The 26,135-nt window shown below is 31.9% G+C and overlaps 3 protein-coding genes and 1 long non-coding RNA gene across 4 annotated transcripts; 2 read left to right on the top strand and 2 right to left on the bottom strand.

Annotated features, from left to right (window-relative positions):
* Window positions 1-2,178: 2,178 nt before the first annotated feature.
* LOC130817639 (uncharacterized) lies at window positions 2,179-9,449 on the bottom strand. The gene is made up of 4 exons (XM_057683466.1): window positions 9,038-9,449; window positions 7,292-7,513; window positions 5,991-6,103; window positions 2,179-5,726 (listed from the first exon to the last, which is right to left on the bottom strand). Exons 1-4 carry the CDS (start codon window positions 9,221-9,223, stop codon window positions 5,360-5,362), a joined length of 888 nt encoding a protein of 295 aa, XP_057539449.1. The 5' UTR covers window positions 9,224-9,449; the 3' UTR covers window positions 2,179-5,359.
* A 1,841-nt stretch (window positions 9,450-11,290) lies between these two features.
* On the top strand, window positions 11,291-12,825 carry LOC130818044 (uncharacterized). The gene is made up of 2 exons (XM_057684071.1): window positions 11,291-11,441; window positions 12,371-12,825. Exons 1-2 carry the CDS (start codon window positions 11,325-11,327, stop codon window positions 12,737-12,739), a joined length of 486 nt encoding a protein of 161 aa, XP_057540054.1. The 5' UTR covers window positions 11,291-11,324; the 3' UTR covers window positions 12,740-12,825.
* Window positions 12,826-13,274: 449 nt separating this feature from the next.
* On the bottom strand, window positions 13,275-18,557 carry LOC130818043 (bifunctional aspartate aminotransferase and glutamate/aspartate-prephenate aminotransferase). The gene is made up of 11 exons (XM_057684069.1): window positions 18,393-18,557; window positions 18,016-18,176; window positions 15,944-16,178; window positions 15,570-15,663; window positions 15,375-15,478; window positions 14,851-15,099; window positions 14,651-14,764; window positions 14,453-14,536; window positions 14,181-14,351; window positions 13,820-13,933; window positions 13,275-13,703 (listed from the first exon to the last, which is right to left on the bottom strand). The coding sequence occupies exons 2-11, from the start codon at window positions 18,129-18,131 to the stop codon at window positions 13,563-13,565; spliced, it is 1,422 nt and encodes a 473-aa protein (XP_057540052.1). The 5' UTR covers window positions 18,132-18,176; window positions 18,393-18,557; the 3' UTR covers window positions 13,275-13,562.
* Window positions 18,558-23,707: 5,150 nt separating this feature from the next.
* LOC130817749 (uncharacterized) lies at window positions 23,708-25,982 on the top strand. Its single transcript, XR_009043851.1, has 3 exons — window positions 23,708-23,750; window positions 24,705-24,783; window positions 25,621-25,982. It is a non-coding gene; the product is annotated as an uncharacterized LOC130817749 (long non-coding RNA).
* Window positions 25,983-26,135: the final 153 nt, after the last annotated feature.

Raw genomic sequence — 26,135 nt, 5'->3', positions numbered from 1 at the left:
ATACTAGAATATAGATTGATGATGAAAAAAAATATCCTCATTTTCGGTCTTTTAACAGAATGTTCGTTGAAAGTTCTAAGTACAAACTCTTTTTTAAGCATGGTAAAATGCAATAAACTAATATATTTATATACTTCTATTTTCACAGCTTCAAAGAAATTGCTTATTCAATGTATTTTACTCTTCCTTCCGGTTCTTTTTCATATCCAAATCCAAATGTAGAAAACGAATATTTCTTATTGGTGTTTATAAGAAATATTCCATTTAAAGAGAGATATTTATACGTATTTATTGATACTTACAAGTTAAAATATATTTATATGAAATATCGTTAAATATGTTTCAAGTTTCATCGTATAGAAAATTATTATATATTTTTTATAATTTTTTATCAAATATATTATAAATACTTGACGTCGAACATAAACATTGAAAATTATGCAAAAAGTAAATAATAACATCAAATCAGAAATTTCCTTAGTCACAAGAAATTAATTTAGCACAATTTCTGTATTTCTTTATCAAAATATTGATTGTTGGTGCTAATTGACTGATATTGCAAATGGCATCTATATTCCAAACCGGACATTAATAAGAGATTACGATCAATTGAGCCTATAAACTAAACTACACATATACTTAGTGGCTTAGGGCCTATTCTCTTCATCTTATATGAATTTACTAAGATTTGATCTGGTCTTATCTAATCTGGTCTGATTTTGTCTAATCTGATCTGATCTAAATTATTATTATTATTATTATTATTATTATTATTATTTAACAAAAAACTAATTAATAATATATTATTATATTTTAATTAATTAATTAATTATATTATTATTATTATTATTATTATTATTATTATTAGAATTATAATTTATTTGGTCATTTTTTATTATTATTTAATTAATTAAGTTATTAATTAATTAATATTAATATTTTTTTAATTGATATTATTATAAGAATTATTATTTATGTACATATAACTATTTTTAATATTTAAGTAATTAATTAATATTAATATAGTTAATTGATTGATTAAGTTAAATTAATTAATAATTTTTTAATTAAGTAATTATTATGTTGTTATTATTATTATTATTATTTATTATTATTATTATTATTATTATTATTATAACACCTACAATAATAATGATAATAATAATAATAATAATAATAATGATAATTCTTATTATTATTATTATACTAATAATAATAATAATAATAATAATAGTTTTTCAAAAAATAATAATAATAATAATAATAATAATAATAATAATAATAATAATAATAATAATAATAAGTAACCATAATCTGATCTGATCTAGTTTGATCTGATCTGATTTGGTTTAACCTGATTTGATCGATTTCAATAAGAATAAGTAATAAGTTCAAAAAATAAGTTGAAGAAAACATGTTTTTAGTGCTAATTACTTATACGTCCTATCAAATTTGGTACATTTATTGCAAATGAAGCAAATTCTATAAAATAAAGAAAGTATAATGAAAAAAAAAAAAAAGAAAACATAAAACATAATTACCCCAATATGTTGCTTCAAATTTTTCATTTTTGTGGAACACAAACCATCTGTACTTATTAAGTAATTCGATCAAATTACTGATAATAATCACACTGAAATACAAGGGTTGGATTAATAATCGAAGATTTTTCTATTCACCCTTGTGACGAGGGTTCAATGACAACCTACAAGAGTGAGAATTTGCTCCTTTCCCTTGCCCATAGGAGATTCTCCATCCTCACTTCAATCAAAAAATTTTTTATATTGCGTATATTCGACATCCTAAATCTCATCTACTCAAAATCAAATAATGACATTGAGATAATAAAATGTATAAATCAATTGCTACATCAAGCTAAGACTATATCCCCCCCATTGTTTGGCACTTATTTACAAGATGCAAATGCTATTTTATAAAAGAACATTCTGGACAATTCCAAAAACAGCAAGAAGGAAAACTAAAGACTGAGCAACCACAAACACAAGTACAATATACCCAAGTTAAACCATATACTCTAGAATCAAGCCAAACAAAAGACAGAGCCTAAGGCATCAGATCTGTACTAGGACACTAAAAATCAATCGACTCGACTTTTCTGTAAGATCTGACCGTGGAATATTCCATACTTATCTGCAGAAAAACCCAGAAAAAAAAAAATCCAAAAGATAAAATGTACTTACATTTATTTGAACATATAACAGTAACCATTTTGCACCTGAATTTTGACATTGATGCACAATCTCAGAGTACAAAATCACACATACATTGCCTTTAATCACCGACATTTTAAACCCGACTGATTCGTTTTAATTACAATTAACTATCCTTCTTCTCTGTTGATGCGTCCGCTGGTGGTGCATCTGCCACGGCTGGTGCAGCAGCTGCAGGCGCAACTTCAGCACCGCCAGCGCTTTTCTTTTCTTTCGGCTTACCTTTCTGAGGCTTCATGAAGCAGAAACATGAACAGCAAGGACACTGGAATAAGAACTTCATTATGGTTTCTTATGTATTCCCCAGAAGATTTCTGAATACTAAATTTATTCTCTTTATAATTTGTTCCTTAAAGTTTTAACTTTTTAGAATTTTCTTTCTATTATTATTGTCATCTTAATCAAATGGGCAAATTGCATAACCCTTTGGATACTAATCCTATCACTATCAGTCAGTCCCACCTATGAATGATTCCAGCTCTTATGTGGGGAAGACTTGTGGGGCTAATTGTTGGCACTAAACAAGAGATAGTCAAGACCATAAAGGCCTGTTTTATGGATCATGCTAAACCAATTAGAGCAAAAGGATTCTACTTTATATCTTTTCTTGAGCTGGCAAGCAGTAGTAAGTTGGCTTCTAGACCTTACAATCACAAGTCATATGTCTTTTCCTTTTTTTCTTAGGGAGGCTACTTATCTATCCTAGAGTTGCGGTTTCTATTGATGGTGTAAAAATGCGGTAATGATCATGGTTGTGGTAATAGGGATGATATAGTTACCGTACTGCCAAATATCGGCCTAAACCACGAAATATAACTTTGAACGACCTAAAATGCAAGTTTATTTACACCTTACGATGTGGGTAATATTGGTTTGGAAAATTTGAAAACCTTAACGATATGAACGGTATGATACAATGCAGCCTTGTATTTGCACTATAACTGTAATGCATGTGACAAGATGATACATTTTTCACACCATTAAGTATCTGTTGATACCAAGAAGTATCCCATAAATTAGTCCGAATCTTCATTTTAATACGCAAGTGCAATCGGTATCGGTCCGGTAGATTTGAAAACCGATATGACTGAAGCTATATGATACAGTGCGACCTTAAAGTTCATTTTAATATTACTAAATCAACATTGACACTAATGACAGGTTCTAATTGGTCCGAATCTAACAAGAGTGATGCGGTTATCATATCGCCTAAATATCAATTGAAACCATAAGATATCTCTTGATGTGGCCCAAAACACGGTTTTTTTACACCTTAAATCAGTTCATTTATTTTGAAAACCTTTACAACACGGCCGATGCGATGCGATGCGACCTTATTGTTATTCTTTGGACAGGAGTACTACACTGACAAAAAAAGGATTTACCTAGGATTAGGTGGGAATACACAGAAAACATCAGTTTGTCTTGAGGCGGAAGGGGGTATTCTTATTAGCGTCATAGCATGTGGTGGGGTATATGTTAAGACTTTGTGCAAGTTTTAATGTGTTGCATACCATATTCATGACTATGTATGACATTATGAGAATAGATTTACTTGGGAAAAAGGAATGCACAGATCTGTACAGCTATATATGCAGAAGAAAATAATGAATGTACTAGTGCATATCACCCATACGACGATCAATTCCCCCCTTCCTTTTGCCAGTAGGAAACTATCCTTACCCCGGAAAAGTTTTGCACTAAAAATTTCTTGTGCATAATTGTGCCATATTGTTGGTGCTACCCTCTTTCAAAATGTAAAGAAGATGAGAGGGTTTTGGCAATTTTCCAAAATAAAGTAATGTAACATTTTGATTAATTGATACTGGTTTAGTTACGGAGTCATATATTTAAAAGTTACAAATGTACTCGCTAGTAAATACTATTCCCTCCGTCTCTATGAGAATGCACCCAAAATTTTAGGTGGAATTTAGTGAAAAGTGAAATTTAGTTGGAGATTTAGACAAAAAAACACAAGAGGATGATAAAAATAAGTGATTAAGATAGAAAGAGAAAATAAGTTTGTAAATGAGATTTAAAGAAAAAAAGTAGAGTTATTGCCAAAAAAGGAAAGAGTGCAAAATGAGTGGGACAAACTAAAATAAAAAGAGGTACAAATTGAGAGGGACAGAGGGAGTAATTATTAGTAGTGGCGGCAAATAGATACAAATTTTCAATTTATGGGCTTACTCATTCTAGTTAGGGCATGTACTACTAATATGTGTTTGGTGAGTAGTGGATGAGTATGAGTTTCAAAAGTTAAACTCGTAGGATTGGTGTGTGGGTGATGTTATTAGGGTTTAATCATGGCCCAAATCTGCCTGTTCTGCTTCATACCCAACCGCTCTGCACCCACTCGCCCTCGCCCTCACCCAATACTGATAAATTTACTATAATATATAAGCTCCTTCAATATTTTAAGAACATTTTATTTAGTTTGTAAATGCTGATAATTTCACCTTAAACATGAGCTTCTTCAATATTCTAAGAACATTTAACCTAGTTTGTAAATGCTGATAAATTACCCCTTAAAACATTTATGATTGACCATCAATGTTTCGTTAAATAAACGTACTTGTTTTTTTCCTCAATGGAGGGCACACGGATATATATAGTATGTATGCGGTGGGTATGAGTCGTAAAGGTTTAAAACAAAGCATAAGCCGTAAAGGTTTTCAAATCATCAAATCAATATTACTCGGATCGTTAAGGTGTAAAAAATGATATCTCATGGTTTCGTCCGGAACGACAAGTACATCCAGCTACTGCATCACCATGCCGTAACTAAATCATGATCAAACCCACCATTTTGACTATTAAAAGCCAATTTTATCATCATCACACACCAGTAATTGGATTAGTACTCTTCACATAAACTTGCACATTCAGCGTTAAATCTGTTAAAATAACGACAACAGATAACTATAGCAACAGCAAGCAAGTATCAAGAACAATGGTAAGAACATATAATATCTTTCATGATATTCAGTAGAATCTCAAACCATTCATGGTAAATATAGAATTTACAAAGGGAAGAAGCAAGAACATCTAATACCAATTACGTTCACTTATAATTGTATGTACAGAGGACTGATCTGTTTACCTGATAATGTGACAACACCGACGGTTCAGAGTCTGGCTACCACTTTGGTAGACTTTGGTTTACGGTAATCATATACCCCAACACCAGACTTTCTTCCGAGACGATTAGCATCAACAAATTGAACAAGAAGAGGACAGGGAGCATACTTTACCTCCCCAAGTCCAGCATGAAGGACCTTTAGAATTGACAAGCAAACATCCAAGCCGATGAAATCTGCAAGCTCGAGTGGACCCATCGGCTGGTTTGTACCGAGTTTCATTGCTGCATCAATGTCTTCCTTTGTTGCCACCCCAGTATATAACGTGAAAAACGCTTCATTAATCATGGGCATTAGGACTCGGTTTACTATGAATCCAGAGTAATCCTGAGAGCATACCACAGTTTTACCAAATCTGCATAATCAATAACACGCAAGATGATTAAACAAAAGCAGTTATAATCTGAATTAAAAGGAAGAAACGTGAAACGCAAGGAGAACAAGGAACCCATGTGAGGAAGAAAGTAAAGCCAAAAAAGGAAATGTTGCTAGGAATAAGGGACTTTCAAAAGAGGACATGTGAAGGAAAAACAATATGGAACGATGGAATGAGTATCAAGAAAGGCAAGTCGGCACAAAATGAGAAGAAAAGAAAATTTAAGCTTATTCATCGAGTCACCTCTCTGCCAATGTTTTTGTTGCGTTGAAAGTTTCATCTGATGTGTCAGCACCCCTTATTATCTCCACCAATTTCATTATAGGAGGAGGATTCATGAAATGCATGCCGATGACCTACAAATTAGTTTATCAGTCTTAATACCAAAACTTTAGAATGATAAAGGCATAGCAATGTAATCCAACTCCAGCTTAAAGGGATTGGACCCCTCATATAAATTGCAAACGAAATAAGGACAGATAAGTATTGTAGTCTGAAAAAATCTCAAACTGGAACATTACTCGATACTATAATTTTACCCTCTTTCTATTTTCCGAAATGTCCCAAACTTCAGATCAACATTACGTAAACTTCTTATAGTTTACACTTTACTCACCCACATGTAACATGACCTTGTTTATATAAGGGTAAACTTCTAATATCCTAAGACGTAAATAAGTTATATGTTACGGATGATTTTGTAGTTGCATTGGCGTATATTTCGGTCCCAAAATGGTGATATGGACAATATTTTGCACTATGATAGCAATAAACTACCAACTATCTTTACAGCCAAGTCATTGAACATATTTTAACATTTGAAAAAACATTTTCCTTTCCGGTTAACCTTTTCTATGAAGCCTTGACCTATGAGTTTTCGGCATAAGTTAGAAGATTAACTAATGTCAAAACCTATTCATGTAATATCATCATAAGATAAGAAAATTGTAAATAGGTAATTAGGTAATTACAATATTAGGAGTAACTTGGGAAATAAGTTAGTTTTAAGTGGTAGTTTTCTTATAAATAAGAGCAATTAGAGGCTTATTAGTATCATGAAAATTATAATACACTTGCGGGATGTGTTTTACTCATTTTAGGAGATCTCAAGCTTCTCGAATTGCTTGATCTATCTTTCGTTAATTTTGTAATCTTCCTTTAATCATCAATTTTACAGCATATTTTCTCTTTTGTCATTTTACTATTTCTATCTCTATTTTACTGTTTTACTCCAATTTATTAGTTCATAGCAAAAAATTAGGATTGAATCATTGAACAAGCTACATGATATATAATCTAACTCGTTCATTATCTACCTACACACGTGATGTAAATTGTAAACAACAGGAGTAAAAACACTATCCAAATTGAGAGATTGTTATTTAAGCTAGCTTCTATGCACCACATAAGTACTCTCAGTCGCTAAACATCATTGAGACCAATCAAACATTTAAATTTTTTTTCAAGATTCCGTAAATTACGAAGGTAAAAATTCAGCATGCAGATACACATTTAATACATGATAAAACTATATTAGAACAGACCTGAGATGGACGACTTGTTACGGAAGCAAGTCGGGTAATGGAGATTGAACTAGTGTTTGAGGCTAAGATGGCAGAAGATTTAACTTTCTTGTCCAACTCAACAAATAGCTTTTTCTTAGCTACTTCTGACTCGGCGATTGCTTCAATAACCAAATCTGCAGAATGAAAATCCTCCAGGCTCACAGTACAATGTAAGTGTTTCAGTGCATCAGTGATGGCATCCTACGATAAGAAATGGACGGCATATTAAGATTTGAGCATAATAAACCACATGGACAACAGGTCAGTAAACATGGTGTAAATTTCAGATTTGAGCATTCTGTCTGGAAAGGACACTCAATTTGTACAAAGTCAAGTCCAAAGTCATTCCGAAAAAAGTCATAAGCCAAAATTGGACTTAAAGTGAGGGAGATAAGCTCGTTCAAGGTTGAGCTGTCATAACCCATAAAATGCCAGATATATCATTGATCAGCATATTTCAAGAAGAGTTTCAGACCCATTTTCTGGTGCTTATTTTTAGTGAGTTTCTAGTCCCAATTTCAATAATCAGAGCCATTATCTCCAAGTCTTTTTGAAATGCAAGGGTTTGGGATGTTTGGTGAAGAGCAAATGGCTAAAAGATTGCAAAAAAACAGAGCAACAACAAAGAAGAGCAAACACACAAGAGTTAAGAGGTGTCTAAGGATACCTCCCCCTCAAACAAAGATTACTTTCATTAATGTACTCAACAATACATCAATGAAAAGTCTCACAACCTTTGAGAACAATCTCTCAAAGTAAAAATTGAACCTTTGATGTCTATCTCTCACAAACAACCTAATACAAGGAAGAAAGAACTCTCTTAGCTAGACCCTAGTTGGTTCTATGTATTAGGCTCTCCACACTCATCTAAGTATGTTTTAAAACCCCTATATATAGTCTAAGACATATAAGAAACCCTAAGACCAAAGGCCTTGCAGCCCAAGCAAATACGCAACAAAACAGAAAAGTCGACAGTGAGTGGACTGCTTCTCGAGCAAGGACTTCAGTGAGCTTCTGAACTTGTGCGAGGAGCTGTCTTGGTCGTGCAATGCTTCCCTCGAGCCTTGCCTTGATCAAGAAACTCCATTCCTTGCCCAAAGCTCCCCAAATCATCAACATTAATCACTTCATCAAGTGATCCAAAGCTAATTCTCCCATACTCCGTTGTACACACTTCATCAGCCTCAAGTGTGCATGCCATTGAGTAAACTACTTAGTGATCAAAGTCACCTCCAACACTATGAGATTTGGGACTTCTCACAACAGTGTACACACCATCTTTAGTCCAACGACGTGGGACAAATAATCCAACACTGCATACTAATTCACTATTAGAAATCATGATTAGCCAAAAACTGGCCCAAAAAAACACTAAACCAACCACAATTCGCTTTTTTCATTTGCCATTTCGCGAGTAGATTAGCTAATCAAGTGAAACTGAAACCACCTCTCAAAATTGATCAACATTTGTAAACTCCAATTACATTGAAACAAAGAAACAAACAATAGCGAAACCAAAGTTACACAATTCCATATTAACAGCGTTCATAATCAAATGACCCGGCTCATATCCTAGACAGTCCTGAGCCTAAATTTCCTTTGTCAAGGAAACAACTCAACCAAAAGCTTAGGTTGATAGTTGATGCCCCAGGATATGTTATATACTCTAACACCCTTCAAAGATTGATATAAACTTGAGAATCGGCATTAGAAGAAGAAAAGTACCTGTGTAAATTGGCCCTTAGAAACAAGGCGTTGAAGAGAATAGGTGATAGATTTGGTAGCCTTGGTAAGAGCGTCAGGATCTGCATCCAAAAGAAAAACGTCAAAACCGTTAGCTGCCGCAAGCTGGGCGATTCCGGCGCCCATTTGGCCGGCACCCACCACCCCTATTATCTTCATCTCATTCATTGCTTCCTGTATTTTCCGATTCCGTCGCTTTTGATGATTTGGGCAATTTCTTGACAGAAAATGGAGTAATAACAGAAATAATTTGCAATAGCAACCTTATTTTCGTCGGTTAATGAAGATAAGAGCCAAATGCAAAGAATATACGCCAAGATTTGCAATAAGTGCATATGATTAAGTATTAAGGACGTTGCAATGTCCAAACAGGATACGTACTTGCAAGTTGCAACTTGCAACTTGCCATAGTTAAAGAAGTTAGCAAGTTGACAAGCCAGAACTACCGTTTTTATTTTAGTTGGAAAGTAGATATTAAATTTTAAAAAAAAAAATTGTAAGTTTTGATATTATGCAAGTTTTCAATGCTTTTAATTGTTAAAAAGAACCATATAAATGTAGATTAACGGCTCGTTTGGTAGATGATAATAAATGGTGGTGGTAGGAATGAAAAACTAGTGTAATTTTGGTTGAAAAATATCTTGGTTAAATTGATGATCATGCTTGTCCAACTTAATCATCTCATTTTCTTGAAGAGGTGGTATTAGATGGTATTGAAAATTTGTAAATAAAAAAACCTTTTTTTATCAAAGTTCCATTAATATAGGAATGATATGGAACTTTTTTGATGAAATTTTACACTATAAATCATTCTCATTACCACAATTTAATACCACTAACTAAACGGACTACTTTTTCATGTCCATATGAGTAAGCAACATACAAATATTGTGAGAGTTTTTTGAGTCATGTAAACTCAAAGGAATAGAGGAACACATTATTTTCTGTTTAAAAACTCTTTGTGTTTTTATGTTACCTCGCCATTTATTTTACTCTTCCTGATTACTTTTTACATAATTTTCAAAGCAAATTTTAAACCTCAATATCTCTAAATACACATAATAAAATATTATAAAAAATACATAATAAAAATATATACATTCATGAATCGTACGAGATCTCATATATAAATATATTTTTTCTTATAAATATGTGTCAAAAACATTAATCAAATTTTTCTCTCCTTAGAATGAAATATTTCAAATAGAAAGAACATTATAAAACAAAATAACCTAATAAAATTAGTCTAATACCCTACACACATGAAAATTTTCCGAAAGTCTAATTGTGAATTTGTGATGTTAATATAGAAAATTTTCCAACTATAACCCTATTCCTAGCTTTGCCTTACATACAAGTTTTAGAGAAATAATATTAAATTTGAATCTCATTTACTATTGCTTTAACATGTTTTATAAAAAAAGTTAAGTTTTTCAAAAATAATTAAATTCGGGTAGAATAAATATAATTAATAATTATTTATTTAATTATGTAATTATTATTTTATTATAAACAATTTATATTCATTATTACATTTCTGTAAAAATATTATAATCTTATAATGATAATATACAATTGTATGTTTCTTTGAAATTTATATTTATATGTACTTTAAATTTCAAACTAACAAATTTTACATATTACATGAATTTCCATACTAATATATTATTATGATATAATGAATTATTTATTTTATTTACATATCATTTTCAAGTCGAGATTTTGTAACACTCCAGAATTTTCGACCCCTTAACGTAACCAAAACCGTAAAGGATGGGAGGAAATTTGGGTGTTATAGATTTTTAATAGCCCGTCTTGTATAAGACTGTCTCTTTTTTTAATTGATTACTTTAAGATCATAAGTAATTGTTTTAAGATTATAAGTAATCACTCTTATACTATAAAATGTTATTATTTTAAAATTATAAGTGATCACTTTAATGTTATAAGTGATCACTTTAAGACAGAAAATATATATTAGGCCAGTCCAATAGAGACAGTCTCACCGTGAGATCTCTTATCTAAGAATTAGTAATTTTTTAAATAATTTATAAAATGACACGTTTACTTAAGTGTACGTGTCAAGCATTGGCCGCTGTGACATACATGATACGACCTTATAATTTCATCTACGTGCCTGCCCATTTGTTTGGTTTCTACTTTCCAATATAAAAGTTAGTGGGTTGTATTTATACATGTTGATATTACTAACTTTTATAAGAGAAAAAAAATAAATAAAGAAAGTAAAAATAAATAGAAATTAAGAAAGATGATAAAGATATGTTTGTGTTCAGCAAAAAAAAGTGTGGTGAATGTGTTAAATTCTAAGATATCTTATATGCTTATCAGAACTACCAGCTTCTCCTCTGTTAACTACAATCCTCAGGCAAGTAATTTACAATTGTTATTGCGTTTTATATGAACCAACTCAAAATAATCTAAAACATACTTCTACAATATTAAAGCTTTTCCCATGTTTAAGTGTCAATAAATCAACTCAGTTAAATACTTAATTTTAATTTAAGTTGATAGTTGATATTTAGCATATGTTTTATACTCTATCATACTCTTTTATATGGAAGTATTTAGAATAGAAGCGTTAAAAGTGTGCTTTATTATAAGGAAAATACGTAGAATAATTTTTTTCATGATTTTCCTCCGCATATTGATTTTATTGTGATTAATCATGAATGATTTTAATTTTAGGAGTATTTGTGTATCATAAACTTGGGTAATACGATAAATTTTTGTAGCAGGTAATTCAAAAAAGTAAATTGAAAAAATTAAAATTAGAGTAAAATTTAAAAATTTACATAAAAAAATTCTAAATAACAAAAAAAATTAAATTTTTTTATTTTAATTTATTTTTTTTAAATAAAAAGGTTATTAGGTTTACTTTAGAAAAATGCCAAATAAAGTTAGAGTTTATTTCTTCTTAATTGGATTATAGTAGAAAAATCATAAAAAGATTGAATTTTATATAATTTTTCTTTATTATACCTAGTGATTAATATTTCACTTTGAAGTGAGCGGTGAATAAAAGTTAAACCCGTATATATAACCTTTCATTATGTGTCATGTTTGCTTTTTAATATCATATTAAAAAAATCGAACACAATTAAAAATTTAAACTAAATTTAAGCTAAATAGTTAAAACTTTGATAGAATGTTGTATAGGCTGTCAATATAACAACAAAATTAGTAGTAGGTGCTATGCTTGCCTAGTTGTCTTATATCATATTACCAATTAATTAATTAATTAATTAAGACTAATGATATTTATCTTTTTTAAAATATTGATACTAATGATATTAGAACATAGATAAGAAGAAAGTAGATGTAGCATTAGCAAGATCGGATCCAAAAGTAACAACACCCACGTTAGACGAAGACGAAGAGACGGATGGATCTGGAGTTGGAGGTAAAGCTATGAAACAAACAAGAATTGTTGTGGAAACAGCATTCAATGTAGGAGAAAAAATGGCTGAAGGAATGCAAGAAACCCTTGGAAGCATAAAGGATACTACTAAGAGAGTGAAGGACACTATTGTTGGAAATTATGATGATGTTTCACCAATTGATGATCATGATCATGATCATCATCATCATCATCATCCAAAGGTTGATAAACATGTTCAAGATTTGAGGAACAAAGCTGGTGGATATGATAAAAGACTTCATTGATTTCGTTTTTTCCTTCTATTCTGTTATATCACTAAGTAGGATATGTTCGTATAAATTTGATCCATAAACACTTTTTACGTTAAGTGGAATGCTATTTTATCATTTTATGGCGTGGGGTTATGAAATGGGGTTTGTTGTTTCTTTTCTTTGGCCAATACAACAATATCACCAAATAATTCAACCACTTTCGTCCTTTTGAATTTGCAATAAAGTGGTACTGTATTTGACATACCTTAAACTATGATTAGGACCCGGAGAGGAAAGAATAACCCATATTCATAAAAGATAATGTTGCCAAAGAACCCCTCGGTTCAACTAAATTCTAAAAAAATAATTTCTATAACTAAAAGTCTCAAAATAATTTTTAATTTCTATAAAATTCTCAAAAAAATAATTTCTATAACTAAAAGTCTCAAAATAATTTCTATAACTATTCGCAAGCACGTATCTCACAACACAAGTTTAATTCTCACAACTAAAACAATAAATATAGTTAAAATAAAAAATAAAATTAAAAAATTAAAAAAAAAAAATATCAAGTAAAAGAAAGCATTATCGATCTATTAGTGAAAACCAAATCTCTACAATAAGTAGAGAAAAAAAGCATTATTTTGTTACAAGGAAGTTCGTTATTCATAGACGACCTTTCCCTAAACTTTAATTTAGCTAATTACTCAAGAGTCAAGACACATCACATATAAAACACAAAGACAACTCTTTCTTTTTTATTAATTTTTAAAACAATTTAATAAAAATTTAATGTTTAAATGACACTATAGGAAAATGGTACTTGTGTAAATGGTAGTTTTATAAAAAGTAGGCTTTAAACAGACACTGGAATTTTGAGCTGAAGAATAGCATTCCTGATGTTCTCCATGGCTTGCTCAAGTGTAGATAGTGATTCTGCATACGAAATTCGTATGCAACTGTCATCCCCAAAAGCATCTCCCGGAACTAGCGCAACCTGCCAAAACCGAAAGCTAACTTTCGTTAACTCGTTGATAATATTTCATGATCAATGTAGTTTGAGAGTCGAATGTACACAACCTTTATCACTATCATAACAAAAGTATTACATACCTGAGCTTTGTCGAGGAGATAACGACACAACGATTCCGACCCATTTATGACACCAAACCCTTCAGCTTCTGAACCATAATAAGAGCTGAAATCTAGGAACAGATAGAAAGCTCCCTGCAATAAGTGCAGTTATATTAGATTGACTCTCAAACCAGCATCCTAACTTGCATGCTATGTTACCCGTGTCCGATCCTCAAACCTCGGACATTGATATCGCACTTAAACACTTCTTTTTCAGCGTAAAATTGAATATTTAGACGTATTCGACACCAGGACACGTACCAGTATCCGACATAGTACCTGTCACCCGAGTCTAAGTAACATAGCTTGCATGATGCAACAGCTGATCACAAGAATTTACCTGTGGGTCTGATATCTTGACACCATCTAACTCACTGAATCCTCTGATTAGGAAATCACGTCTCTCTCGAAACGCTTTGACCATTGTTGCTACTGCCTCTCCGCCAGCCTTGCCCATTCCGAGTGCAGCAACTGCCGCTTTCTGGGATATGCTGCTGGCACCAGACGTAGACTAGAACAGCCAAACAAACAAATCAAAGGAAACTCGAAAGCTAAATATTAAACCCAAGTTTACGACTTTATGTAACTTGCTCACAAAGCTCCATGTTATACCTGACTCTGGATCTTTCCACATGCAGCAACAAAGTGTTTAGGACCGGCAATATATCCAAGTCGCCAACCGGTCATAGCAAAGGCCTAAGATTAAAACCCAATACCATAAACTATTTTTTCTCGGAGAATCTCAAAGATTGTTCATCAACTACAATACAAATGAAGTATAAAAGAGACAGATCTCAGAATCAAACTTACCTTGGAAAAGCCATTGACAGTCAACGTCCTCTCCCACATTCCCGGTAATGAAGCAAAGCTAGTATGCTTTGCCGGTGAATATATAATATGCTCGTATATTTCATCAGACAAGACCTAACAAAATTCACGATTCAAAGGTAAATAACAAGCCGAGAGGCAGGCATACGTGTTTGTTTGTGTGTGAAGTAGACTGCTATTACCAGAAGGCGTGGATGTCGTGCCACTATTGCGGCAATTTCTTCAAGAAGTTCCTTAGGGTAAACAGAACCAGTAGGGTTGGATGGGGAACATAGAATTAAAAGCCTTGATTTCTCACTGAGTTTTGACTCCAGATGTTTCGGGTCTAATAAAAAATTGTTAGATACTTGAGTGTTAACGATCACCGGAGTCGCATCCGCCAATCTCGCCATCTCCGGGTAACTAACCCAATAAGGAGCAGGAATTACAACCTGGATTTGAATAATAAGCAAAACAAAATGAGACCTAAATCAAATAATCAGCTTTACAACCTATGTTACTCGGACTCTTCATTTTGCTTCACGTAATTGTGTCCGATCCTTGATCCACGGACATTGGTATGGCACTGACATATCTGACATACTAGTATTTAACATCAGTACCCGAGTCCAAGTAACATAGTTTACAACACTAAAAATGAGGAGTAAAAAATAGAAACGAGGGAACGTAGCTAACGAATCAATTAGTGAATATGAAACCACCTCACCTCATCGCCTGGTGAACAAACAGCAAGCACTGCTTGAAGAATTGATTGCTTGGCTCCATTACTCACTAAAATCTGGTCTGGCGAATAAGAAATTCCATTTTCCTCTGTAACAAGACGATTAAACCGTAAGATATTTGCTCTAAAAAAGAAGGAACAAGAAACTTTCGGATCAAAACATACATGCTTAGTGCCAACCTTTAAGTTTACGGCAGATGGCAGTGCGGAGTTCTAGGGTTCCAGCGTTTGGAGTGTATCTCGTATGACCTTCACGGATAGCATTAATGCCAGCCTGTAAAAGATAAGATCACATTGCTTGTCAAAAAATAAATATATTACAAGTAACATCATCATCACACCCAGTGTATCCTGCTCATAGGCAACTATAATCAGGATCTAGGGATGGAAGAAAGGCGGCAACTCATACCCATAAAGGAGAGTGCGGTCAAAGATTACAAGTAACCCGAAGACTAATAACATAAAAATATGATATGGTGCAATATATCATGAAAAATTCGTAACGGATAATTGTGTCATACAGAGAAATACATCAAGAAGAGTTGGTATATGACCTCAGCTATGACCGATGGGGTATCAAAGTCAGGCTCTCCTGCAGCCAATCTAATAACTGGCACACCAGCTTGTACAAGGGAAGTCGCTTGGTCGGTTATAGCAACAGTCTTGGACGGCTTAACTGAGTTAACCCTGGGACTCAATGAGATATCAAGTTCCATAGGATCTGAACTGCTTTGAGATCTCACTATGACACTTAATCGGGGAAAAGTCATTTCTCTTCTGGTCGATGATCTGGTGGTACGCAATGGAAAGATTAAATAAAGAAGTCCTTCAAACAATAAATCATAGAAAATAATTGAATTTCTCCACCTTGAACTTATTTTCTCAAATACACATAACTTGCAAAGAACAAACACATCACTAGAGTTTTGACGATTACCATCAACAGTTTGTGGTACACAATATGCTAAAAGATTGGACTAAACTCTGGAAATCAAAAGATAGATGGCACGTATGGTAATAGAGCATAAACATCAATAAACATCAATAGAGCATAAACATCAATAACAGTAATAGAGATTTGAAACTGCTATTGACCTCAACATTCACTTTTGATCAAAAAAAGATAGAAATTCGCATCAAGTCGTATCGTATCCCTACCAAGGCCCAGCTCATGATACCCATGTCCATAAAAGGTACATAATACCCTAGCAGAAGGCCGTAAAACAATGTTGATAGAAAAACATCTCCTGAGGTAACCATTACATGCCAAGTGAGCCAAACAAGCTACTATTCTGGTTGTATGGGGGCTAAGGCTCAAGCTAAGAAGTTTTTGGGGATACCATTGAGCTAAAAGATTGATTGTTTTAACAACCGAACCGAAAAAATAATTAAGACCCGATGTTATCCTCCTTATTAACTACAACAATTGCCTTTCGTCAACCAACCAATTGCCCAAGCCAATCAGTCTCTAATTTCAAAATATACAAAACCAGTTAATTCTTAAACATTTTCTAAGAACTAAAACCATTACTGTTTGAATTTTTGACTTCATAACTTTCACTTGCGCCTCAAGAAGTGCTCAATTACTAAGGGAGTGGGAGTAGCTCGAAATACTCAACCGTGAGAACTTTTGCTCACTATGAAATATATTCCACCATGAAATTCTACATCTTGTCCTCTACAATCACTGTTATTTTTCTGATTCACTGTATATATATATACCCCATCAATTACAGCTTTGAGTGCTTGCCTTCTAGCATTTTGATAATGCTCGCGACATCACTCGTCAAAGACATCTCCAAAATATAACAAAAAAACACTAGACTACAGATCATCAAAGTAACATTTATAAACGAAATGGAATTCACCAAACAATGCTTCCACTTTCCCAAATTAAGAAAAATATTAACAATAGCAGACAATCCCAAGTTGAGTTACTCTAGGCTCATCATAATAGTAACAAGAACACTATTTTTTTCTACTAAAACAAGAGCATCCTGCATCCAGTCTACTACATGAATTTTTTATTAGGGCTTCATCCATAATTATTGGATATGACTATCAATCTATCATGGATCGAATTAAGGGAAGGATCAAATTAACACCATGTTTGAATAGTAAATTAGGCGAGAAAAGAAAGAAAGGGAAAGGAAGCGGAGGGGTAAGGAGGGAGAGTGCACTGTGTTTGATTAGGAAGGGAGGGGCAAAGGAAGGAAAATGAGTGTTTTCCTCCAAATCTTTCCACCTTAGGAGAGATCGTATTCTTAAGAAAACTTGTCAATGTTTTCCCTCCAAATCCCTCCCCTCCCTTTTCATTATCCAAATAATTGATCCTCAATCCTTCCAAATTTCTCCCCTTCCTTTCCCTCCATTTCTCTCTATCCAAACATTGTGTAAACGATTTTATGAAAAATTGTAAACAATACTAGCAACAAAATCACAAGCACTTCCAAAAACCCAGGTCAATTACTAAAATAAAGTCGATTAAGCAAAAAAATGTAAAGCAAACTAAAGGGTACATTACAATTTACAATCTACATAGAATTATTACATAAAATAACAATACGAATTGAAATATTTTCAAAAAAAATAAAAACAAATAAAGAGAATGAAGGGAAAATCTTACTGGAAATAAGAAGAGAAGGAAGCAGGTCGAAATTGATGAAAAAAGGAAGCATCTTGAACAATGCAATGGCGGTGAGATTGCTGGGAAAGGGTTGCGGAGCATCCATGGAGTTGCATAGTTACAGGGTCGGATCCACCAATATAGACTCGGGTGATTCACCGCTTGTAATCCAAGAACAAAATTGAAAACACCATTGACATATTCAGTAAATTGCAAGGTAAATTATCAAACCAAATAGGAGCGATTCATCAAACAAATTGACATATTAAAACCCAATAATTTTACATAATAAAGTACGGAAAAAACCCAATTAAATGGTTAAATTTATAGATATATAAGAACAAGAGAAGCATAAATTAGAGAAAAATTAAAATTACCTAGAAAGATATAAATTGACTTAGATTGAGCAGAAGAGATGGGAAGTTAGGGAAAAGAAGATAGGAAGCTAAGTTGAGGAGGAAAGAGTGACAAGGTAATGGGGGTTAGGTGTTGTTTTATTATTTCCATAGTGGTTTTGGTAGGTGGAAGTGAAATACCATAGGAGAATGGTGAAAGTGAAGATGAGGAGTTGGTAAAGCAAGAAATTACAAAGAGAGGTTAGGTGGGACCCTTTTTCACTTAAATATTAGATTAAACTAGTTGGAATTATGTGATTTGACCTAATATTGTAAATATTTTGGTGGTTGTAATTAACAAAAAAAATTAACATTAAGATTGCTCGTAAAAGTCAAACTTTAAAATTATAAGTATTCATTATAAAAGTGTTTAGCAATTGACATTTTTATTGTTTTTAAGTAAATGATTTTTATTGCCTCCGTCAACTTTTCTCTCTTCTCTCTCTAAAAAGCCCCTAATCTTCATAATTGGTCTGGGGTTATTATCAACTTTTTTATCGATGGTAAGCCTTTAAATTTATCCGTTTTAAGTTTTTTGAATATAATTAGTATAAATTTTTGTCCTCTTCGTACAGGAGAATTGTACCCGTTCATTGGATTGATTCTACCCATATATTGGGTTTTGATCCTCTCTTTCATGAGAGTTTGGAGTTATAAGGTTTGGTTTGTAATTAATTTATTGGTAGAGATTAAAGCGATAATGCAGCAAACACCAAAATTGTCATTACCATCAACTACATTAAATTCATTCTATCTCAAAACTAAAACAGATTGAAAGAACTCCTCGTAGAAGGTTGTGTCAAACAGCAATGTGAAAGAGGATATTCAAAACTGTCAGATCTCATATACAACTATCGTAGTTTTGTAATTAAATATCGTATGACTCTTTATTAATGAATCATGTATTATTCAAAAAAAAAAAAAGTGAATAATTTTTATTTAGGTAAAATTCGATTTTTAAATTAAAATCTAGATGAATTTTAATTTTTAGATCTATTTTTTCTTTAATAAACATGTAACAATCAATAAGTAATATTTTACTACGCATTTTTATAACAAATGCTTAATCAACTAGCTGAATAACTAACAAAGTCATTTGATTCTTCTTGCTAGTCAAACCACTCAAGAGTTCAAGTCAACAATCTTTTGTTAAACACTCTGTGTGAGACAATTTAAGTATTGTGTTTAGGTGTACTTTTTAAATAGATTTGGATATGATATAATTGATTTGGTGTACTCTTTAGAATAGTTGAATATATGAATGAAAATAAATGAAAATGTGAGGACATTTCGATAAAAAAATTGTAGCAAGTAAAATTGATGAATTAAAAAGAAAAGTATGACAATCTCTTAAGAACAGAAAAAAGAATTACTAAGGATATGTTTTGATTTTTGAAGGTGTGTTTGAAGATATACAAGTTTCTAAATAGATTAGTATGCTTATAGATATCAATCTACTTACGTATTTAATTTGAATGGAGGTGCAATTAGTTGAAAGAGTTATGAACAAAATTGTTCGGATGAGATCTTTGAGTTTGCTGTGGTACGTGACAATGTTAATCCGATTAAATTATATTGTGACAATGTTGATGCCATTATATCAGTAAAGAAAGTTAAGTTGCACAACAAATTCAAACACGTGTTCATAAAAATTTATTTAATTGAGGTGAATTATCAAACTTTTTTGAAATTCAGTCAACTTCGATTCGACATCATAGTAATAGAGTTAGATTCTTCTTTCACAAATTCAAATTATATATTTTTCACGATTCGAATTAAGATTAAATTTAAATTATCATCCCTAATTAGAACTTTACTAGTCAAAAAGGACTAGCATTGTTGCAAGCATGTCACGCTCGACTAAAGTCCAGAATTACAGAAGGTACGAGTGATCCATATCCGACTTTGGTTGACCCATTTTCCAATTTTGGTAATTTTTCAGTTTCACTTATAATTTTTCTGTTGTGAATCGTGACCCATCATATTTATTGTTAACAAGTTTAGAAATTCGTGCACTGGAATGACTTTTAACATGGAATTATATATATATATATATATATATATATATATATATATATATATATATATATATATATATGTATAATTTCAAAAATTGACAATAATATATTATGTAATATTTTAGTCTCTGGTTTACTCAATATAACTATAAATAAATAGTAGTCAAAGATACTTTAATGGTAGATATATCAGTCAAGATCAAATGTCATGTCATTTTTCTTAGCCAATAAATAAGTTTCATTTGGCAAACTTTATTTAGTTGTGACACTTGGAATGTCTATGTTTTTTAGTATAATTAGTAAAGAAAAATGCCAATTTTTATAAATTAAACTTATCGAATATATAAATTTTCAAAGTAAAAATTGAATACTTATTGTTTAAAATTTTTTTTTAAAATTGCAGGTTTCTCTCTCTTTGAAGATCTTTCTGGAGTCGAGAGAATCTTTGACCGCACTCTCTTCAATGGGTATGAGCTGTCGTCGTTCTTCCTTTCCCAGACCCTGATCATAGTTTTCTATTAGCGGGATACACTGGGTATGATGATGATGTTTAAAAAATTTATACATCAAGTACATAAATTTTTCATTAAATTAAACATATATATATATATATATATATATATATATATATATATATATATATATATATATATATATATATATATATATATATATATATATATATATATATATCAAATTTTAGGTTATGTATATTGTATTGCTATAATAAATTATATAAATATTGTACTTTATCTAATTTAGTTATAATTAGAAAAAATTAAATTTTAAATTAGGTAAATTTCATCATGTAATCAACTATCATCCACTAAAATAATTTTATTTGTCAACGTTTTGTAAAGATGTTATTTGTCATTTTTCAACATCTTTATTAGTAAGTATGACGTATGATTTTTGTATATTGAGTTTATATTATTTTGGTGAAGCCTAAGAACAGTATATTAATTCTTTTTAAAAAAGGTTTTTGCATAAACAATTTTTTAAAAAAATAAATACTTAGCTTTAGTGATAATTTTTAAAAGGTTTTAATGTATTGGGTCAACCTAAACTAATCAAAATCCAATACAGTCTATTCCAAAAATAATTTGTCCTAAAATTCCTTCGATTGTGTAGCTAACAATCATAGTTCACAAATTAGATTGCAAGATTGCCAAGTTTGAATCGGATTCGTGATGGATAAAAATTGTAGGATTCCAATCTAACAAGATAAGATGCTCTAGATATGAATCGTAAAAGTAGTCTTTTTTAGATTGCAACAAATAAACTTTACATAAAGATTAAAAAATTGTGAAAGTCAATTTAATATTAAAGAAAAATTAAAATATTTGAATGACAATTAAAGAAAGTGATTAATAAGCAAATTAAAAATAAAATAAAAAGAAAAGTGTAATAAATTCATATGACAGAGAGTAATTTGTAGACATAAAAGACAAGAAGGATGATGTACATAGGAGCACATAAAAGAACAAAACAACATCAAAATTTATAACCTCATATGGCTTTACATTCATGTTTCACAAAGTCAAGAATGCTTACTATATCAATTACCAAATATTGTCTTTTAGGGGACACTATCAACCTTAATTGACTCTAGAATCTCATTTTCTTCAACTATATATACTCCTACATAGAAGTATATAATATCTTAGTTTTGGATCTCTTTTTTAGTTTTTAACTTGTGTCATTTGGTCTTTAGTATGGTTTTTTCTTTTCATTTCATGTTATAATAAATTATATTGCACAAAATTTTTAAAAATTGACAGAATAGAAAAATAAAGCAGAATATTTAAAATTAAGAGGATGCCGAAAAAAATTTAAAATAAGAATGAAGCAACATAAATATAATAATATTGCAATTATTTATATGATATTTTTCAAAGCATCGCGGCTACGTAGAGATTGAGTATAAAAGGTGTTATATCAATTTCATTTATTTTTTTATATTATTCACATATTTTTTTTCAATATTTCATAATAATTACTTTTATCCAAGTTTTTTTAGTTTTTCCATAAAATACCTAGAGGAAAAATTTGGTGAAACATATAGAGTATAAAAAGTGTTTGATGTCATTTTCAGAAAATATGAGATTTGTCATTTGAGAATTTCCTTGTTCAAATTAAATGCAAACGAACAACTTTTTGCACTTCATACGGTTCTAATTCAAAGATAGAGACTCTTTAAGATTTTGACTAAAAGTGGGTCGAATAATATATATGTGACTTTATATTTATGAATTTGTTTTACTTTTTATTTTTAAGTGGAGTATTTCTTAAGAAAAATTAGTTTTTTTGAAATTGTAAAAAGTTGCTATTGATTGAATAAAAATAGACCCTTTTTGTTTTTTATTGTTTTTCTATCAGTTCAAGCAAGGAAGATAGGGAAATGGTTAGATGGATATGCTTATTTAAATGGTTCGTATTTTTTTTACTTATGTCCTTCAAGTCATTTTCACTCTTATTTTTTTTAAGTAAGTTTAAATATTTTATATCTCTAATAGGCTCGGTATAATACTTGGCATACGTTACACATGTATGCCCAACCATCATATACAATTCTATTTCATCTTCCCTTTACTATTTGCGACCCTTAAAACCTTTTTTAATTTTCTTACGTCTAATGTTTTGAACTCTATCTGTAACACCCCGAGATTTTAATGACGTAATTATTTAATATTTTAATAGTTTTTTTAAAGATTTTACAATTATTATTTAATTATTTTCGAATTAGCTTTAATAAATTTCTTTCACATACGGATTTAAATGTCGACTTATATAGATACTAAAAATATAGTTACGATTTCTCAAATAAAGAGGTTCGAATCAAAATGATTATTTTATTAAAATGTGTGAGGCCGCAAAGGTGAGTCTCTTAGTTGGGTCTCGCAAGAAAAATAAACCGAGATAAAAATAAATAAATAAATAAACCTAATAATAATAATAATAATAATAATAATAATAATAATAATAAAAACAAGTATAAAAGAAGCTCATGAAACCCTAAATACAAAAGCTAGCCGTCATCCTCTTCTTCTTCCTAGTTCTTTCCCGTGCGCCTCCTTCCTTCCCTCCTTGCACCAGCAGCCGTCCTCCCCGCAGCCGCATCTCTTCTTCCTCCAAACCGGCAGCAACAGCCGACTTTTCTTTCCCCACGCAAGCAGCAGCCACAGCACACTCTCCTCCTCCCTCGCTGTGTCTCGCCAGCAGCAGCCATGATCGCTGCCTTCTCCACAATCGCCAGCAGCCGCCACGGTCTAGACGCTTGGTGTTAACCGTCTAGTCTTCACTCCTTTCTAATTACCCCATTGTAAGCTCTCTCAAGTTCACTCTAAGTAATTTTGCTAGTTTTTAATCAGAATTTTACTAAGTTTATGAACTTGGTGTTAAATTTGTATGATTTTCATTAAATTCTTTTGTGGGTAAGAGTTTGATTGATGAATTGAACCTATTCATGATTTAAAGTTTGAAGTGTGATTAGAAATTATGGGATGTGTGTTGATTGTGTATTAGTTTGGTTTAATCTTATCATAGGTTATAGAAATAGTATTATCTTTGAATATGAAATAATTAGGGTTTGGATTTAGAAATGAAATTACAAATGATGTACGTCTATCTTATATTTTGATGGTGTGATGATTGATTAAATAACTTTAAAAGTTGTTTGAAACTTAGTTGATGGATTTTGTTGTGAAAATTAGTAATGGTGGTGATTGTAGTGCCTATGGAAGTGATCTTAGTTGTTAAATTGGGATAAATAGCTGCTAGTTGTTATGATTTGATTGTTGTGAATTACAAGTATTCTTATTAGGTTGTTATTGAAGTCATAATGCATAATCTTAGTAAGGCCATGAGAATGATGTCAACTTATTGTAAAAAGTTGTTAAGTTGCTTGTAGTGATGCTCGATTGTAGTCTCTCTAACTTGGGAGGATGTAGTGAAGAATGTTGCGATCTGACCACTTTAAGAATTGTCCTCACGTCATAATAGAGTTATATGTAACTTCGTGAGACTTAAGTGTGAATCGTCATAACTCAAAGTTAGTTGATGTAATGAAGCAGTCGACATAATCCTTTTATTCTTTGCCGATGGAAAAACTTGTGTTATTGTTGAATTGACGATGATGCTTGGTGTTGAATGAGATGCGTACGTGCTAAAAGTAATTGGAAACTTGTCGTGAATGGATGATAGAGGTTACTTGGTTTTTAGCTGGTATAACAAAGTAGTTAAGAGAACTTATAAGTTCTATTCCTAACTTGTATAGGTTCCCAGTTTATAAGAGGAAAGTAGACCCCTTAGTTGGGCGATTTTTGTAACTTGTGGTCGTGCATTGACGCTTGCAGGTACGTACACGCAGTAATTAATTATCATATTCATTGTTTCAAAGTATTATTCATATTTCATGATTATATGCATCGTATTAGAATTATAGAACGTCAGAAAGTAAGTCATGCTAGTGGATGGTCATAAATAGTGATATAGGCAAGTAGAGTGGAAGCATTAGGAGACTATGAGAACAAATTTCTAAATAGTAGAGAACGCACCATAGTTGTGTGTAGTATCGAAGTGTTTTTCCTACTTATTGAGCCTTGATTTATGATTAGTTGGCGTGACTCAGCTGGATTATGTCCGATTGATTTATTAGTCCCCTAGGTGAGGTTCGACGGGACCACCGTAAGGGGGGTATGAGCATGCTTGGGTCATTGGGCGCCGGGAGGCCGATAACGCCCCTTGACCGAGGTGTTACCATGAGGGCCTTGCAAACCCCAATATGGTGGCCTCTTCACTGGTTTAGTACCCCAGTGTGTTAGTTTTTCCCGAAGGTAGGACCCGAGTGGGTCAGCTGGAGGGGGCATGAGCTCATACTTTGCCAATGGGCGCCGGGAGGCCGATAACGCCCTTGGCCGTGTCACTATGCCATGAATAGAGAAAGGATCCACTACCTTGAATATACCTTGAGAGGTTAGCAGTTGAAAGAGAAATTATGAACAAATAGAAGTGTTTAGACAAGTGAGTAGATTCATTATTGCCATACTATATCGTTACCTACAGTTTGTTCGATGACTATAATTGTTATAATTGTATTTATTATTGACGTGTGCATGTTGTTGTTGTTTGCTCATGACTCTCTATGATGTTCCTGCTATGACGCATATGACTATGGTCATTATGTTGAGCAGCAGGAGGATCATAGCTTGGCATGTCAGGTATAGGAGCTTCTTTTGCTTTGCGTTGGGGAAAGAGCGGAGTACGATCGTAACAATTGTGTATAAATCGTCTTAATGCTTGTAGCTTCCATGATACTTGTAAAGTTTTCTTTTGGGGTTGTAAAATTTCTTTTGTATGGAGCCATGTGACTCCTCGTATGATCCATAGATCCGCTGCGTAGTTTTAGATGTACAGTAGGGAGAATACTCCTTTAGTATCCGTCAGATCGATGCGTTAACACTTGAACCACGATCCTCGTTAGAGTTGAAGTTTTGTGAAGCCGACGATGATTTGTTCCGTCGTGACGTATTCTTTTGAAAGGCGTTATAGGCCTTAGATTAGTTTAATCATGCTAATCAATTATAGCTACATATATTCTATTCACATCCTCAGTTTTCAGTAGAGATGCTGTCGAAATTCCGCTCACTCACCCTTTTTAATTAATCCTTAGCGTTTATGTTAAGTATTTTCTCTTCTTTTCTTTTTT

The sequence above is a fragment of the Amaranthus tricolor genome, chromosome 7, assembly GCF_026212465.1.
Source record: "Amaranthus tricolor cultivar Red isolate AtriRed21 chromosome 7, ASM2621246v1, whole genome shotgun sequence".
In the NCBI taxonomy this organism is placed as follows: Eukaryota; Viridiplantae; Streptophyta; class Magnoliopsida; order Caryophyllales; family Amaranthaceae; genus Amaranthus; species Amaranthus tricolor.
This window is presented reverse-complemented; position numbering and strand designations above follow the sequence as displayed.

Bases quoted from the DNA above. Each gene is read 5' to 3' on its own strand.
- LOC130817639 (XM_057683466.1), bottom strand. From the start codon at position 9,223: ATGAATGAGATGAAGATAATAGGGGTGGTGGGTGCCGGCCAAATGGGC. The intron at 7,514-9,037 runs GTACTTTTCTTC...TTCTTATCGTAG, and splicing joins CTAAGGGCCAATTTACACAG to GATGCCATCACTGATGCACT. The intron at 5,727-5,990 runs GTGACTCGATGA...TTGATTATGCAG, and splicing joins ACAAAAACATTGGCAGAGAG to ATTTGGTAAAACTGTGGTAT.
- LOC130818044 (XM_057684071.1), top strand. From the start codon at position 11,325: ATGATAAAGATATGTTTGTGTTCAGCAAAAAAAAGTGTGGTGAATGTG. The intron at 11,442-12,370 runs GCAAGTAATTTA...TAATGATATTAG, and splicing joins CTGTTAACTACAATCCTCAG to AACATAGATAAGAAGAAAGT.
- LOC130818043 (XM_057684069.1), bottom strand. From the start codon at position 18,131: ATGCAACTCCATGGATGCTCCGCAACCCTTTCCCAGCAATCTCACCGC. The intron at 14,537-14,650 runs GTAAGTTTGATT...TTTTAATCTTAG, and splicing joins CTGTCAATGGCTTTTCCAAG to GCCTTTGCTATGACCGGTTG. The intron at 13,704-13,819 runs GTATGTAATACT...CGGTTTTGGCAG, and splicing joins ATCTCCTCGACAAAGCTCAG to GTTGCGCTAGTTCCGGGAGA.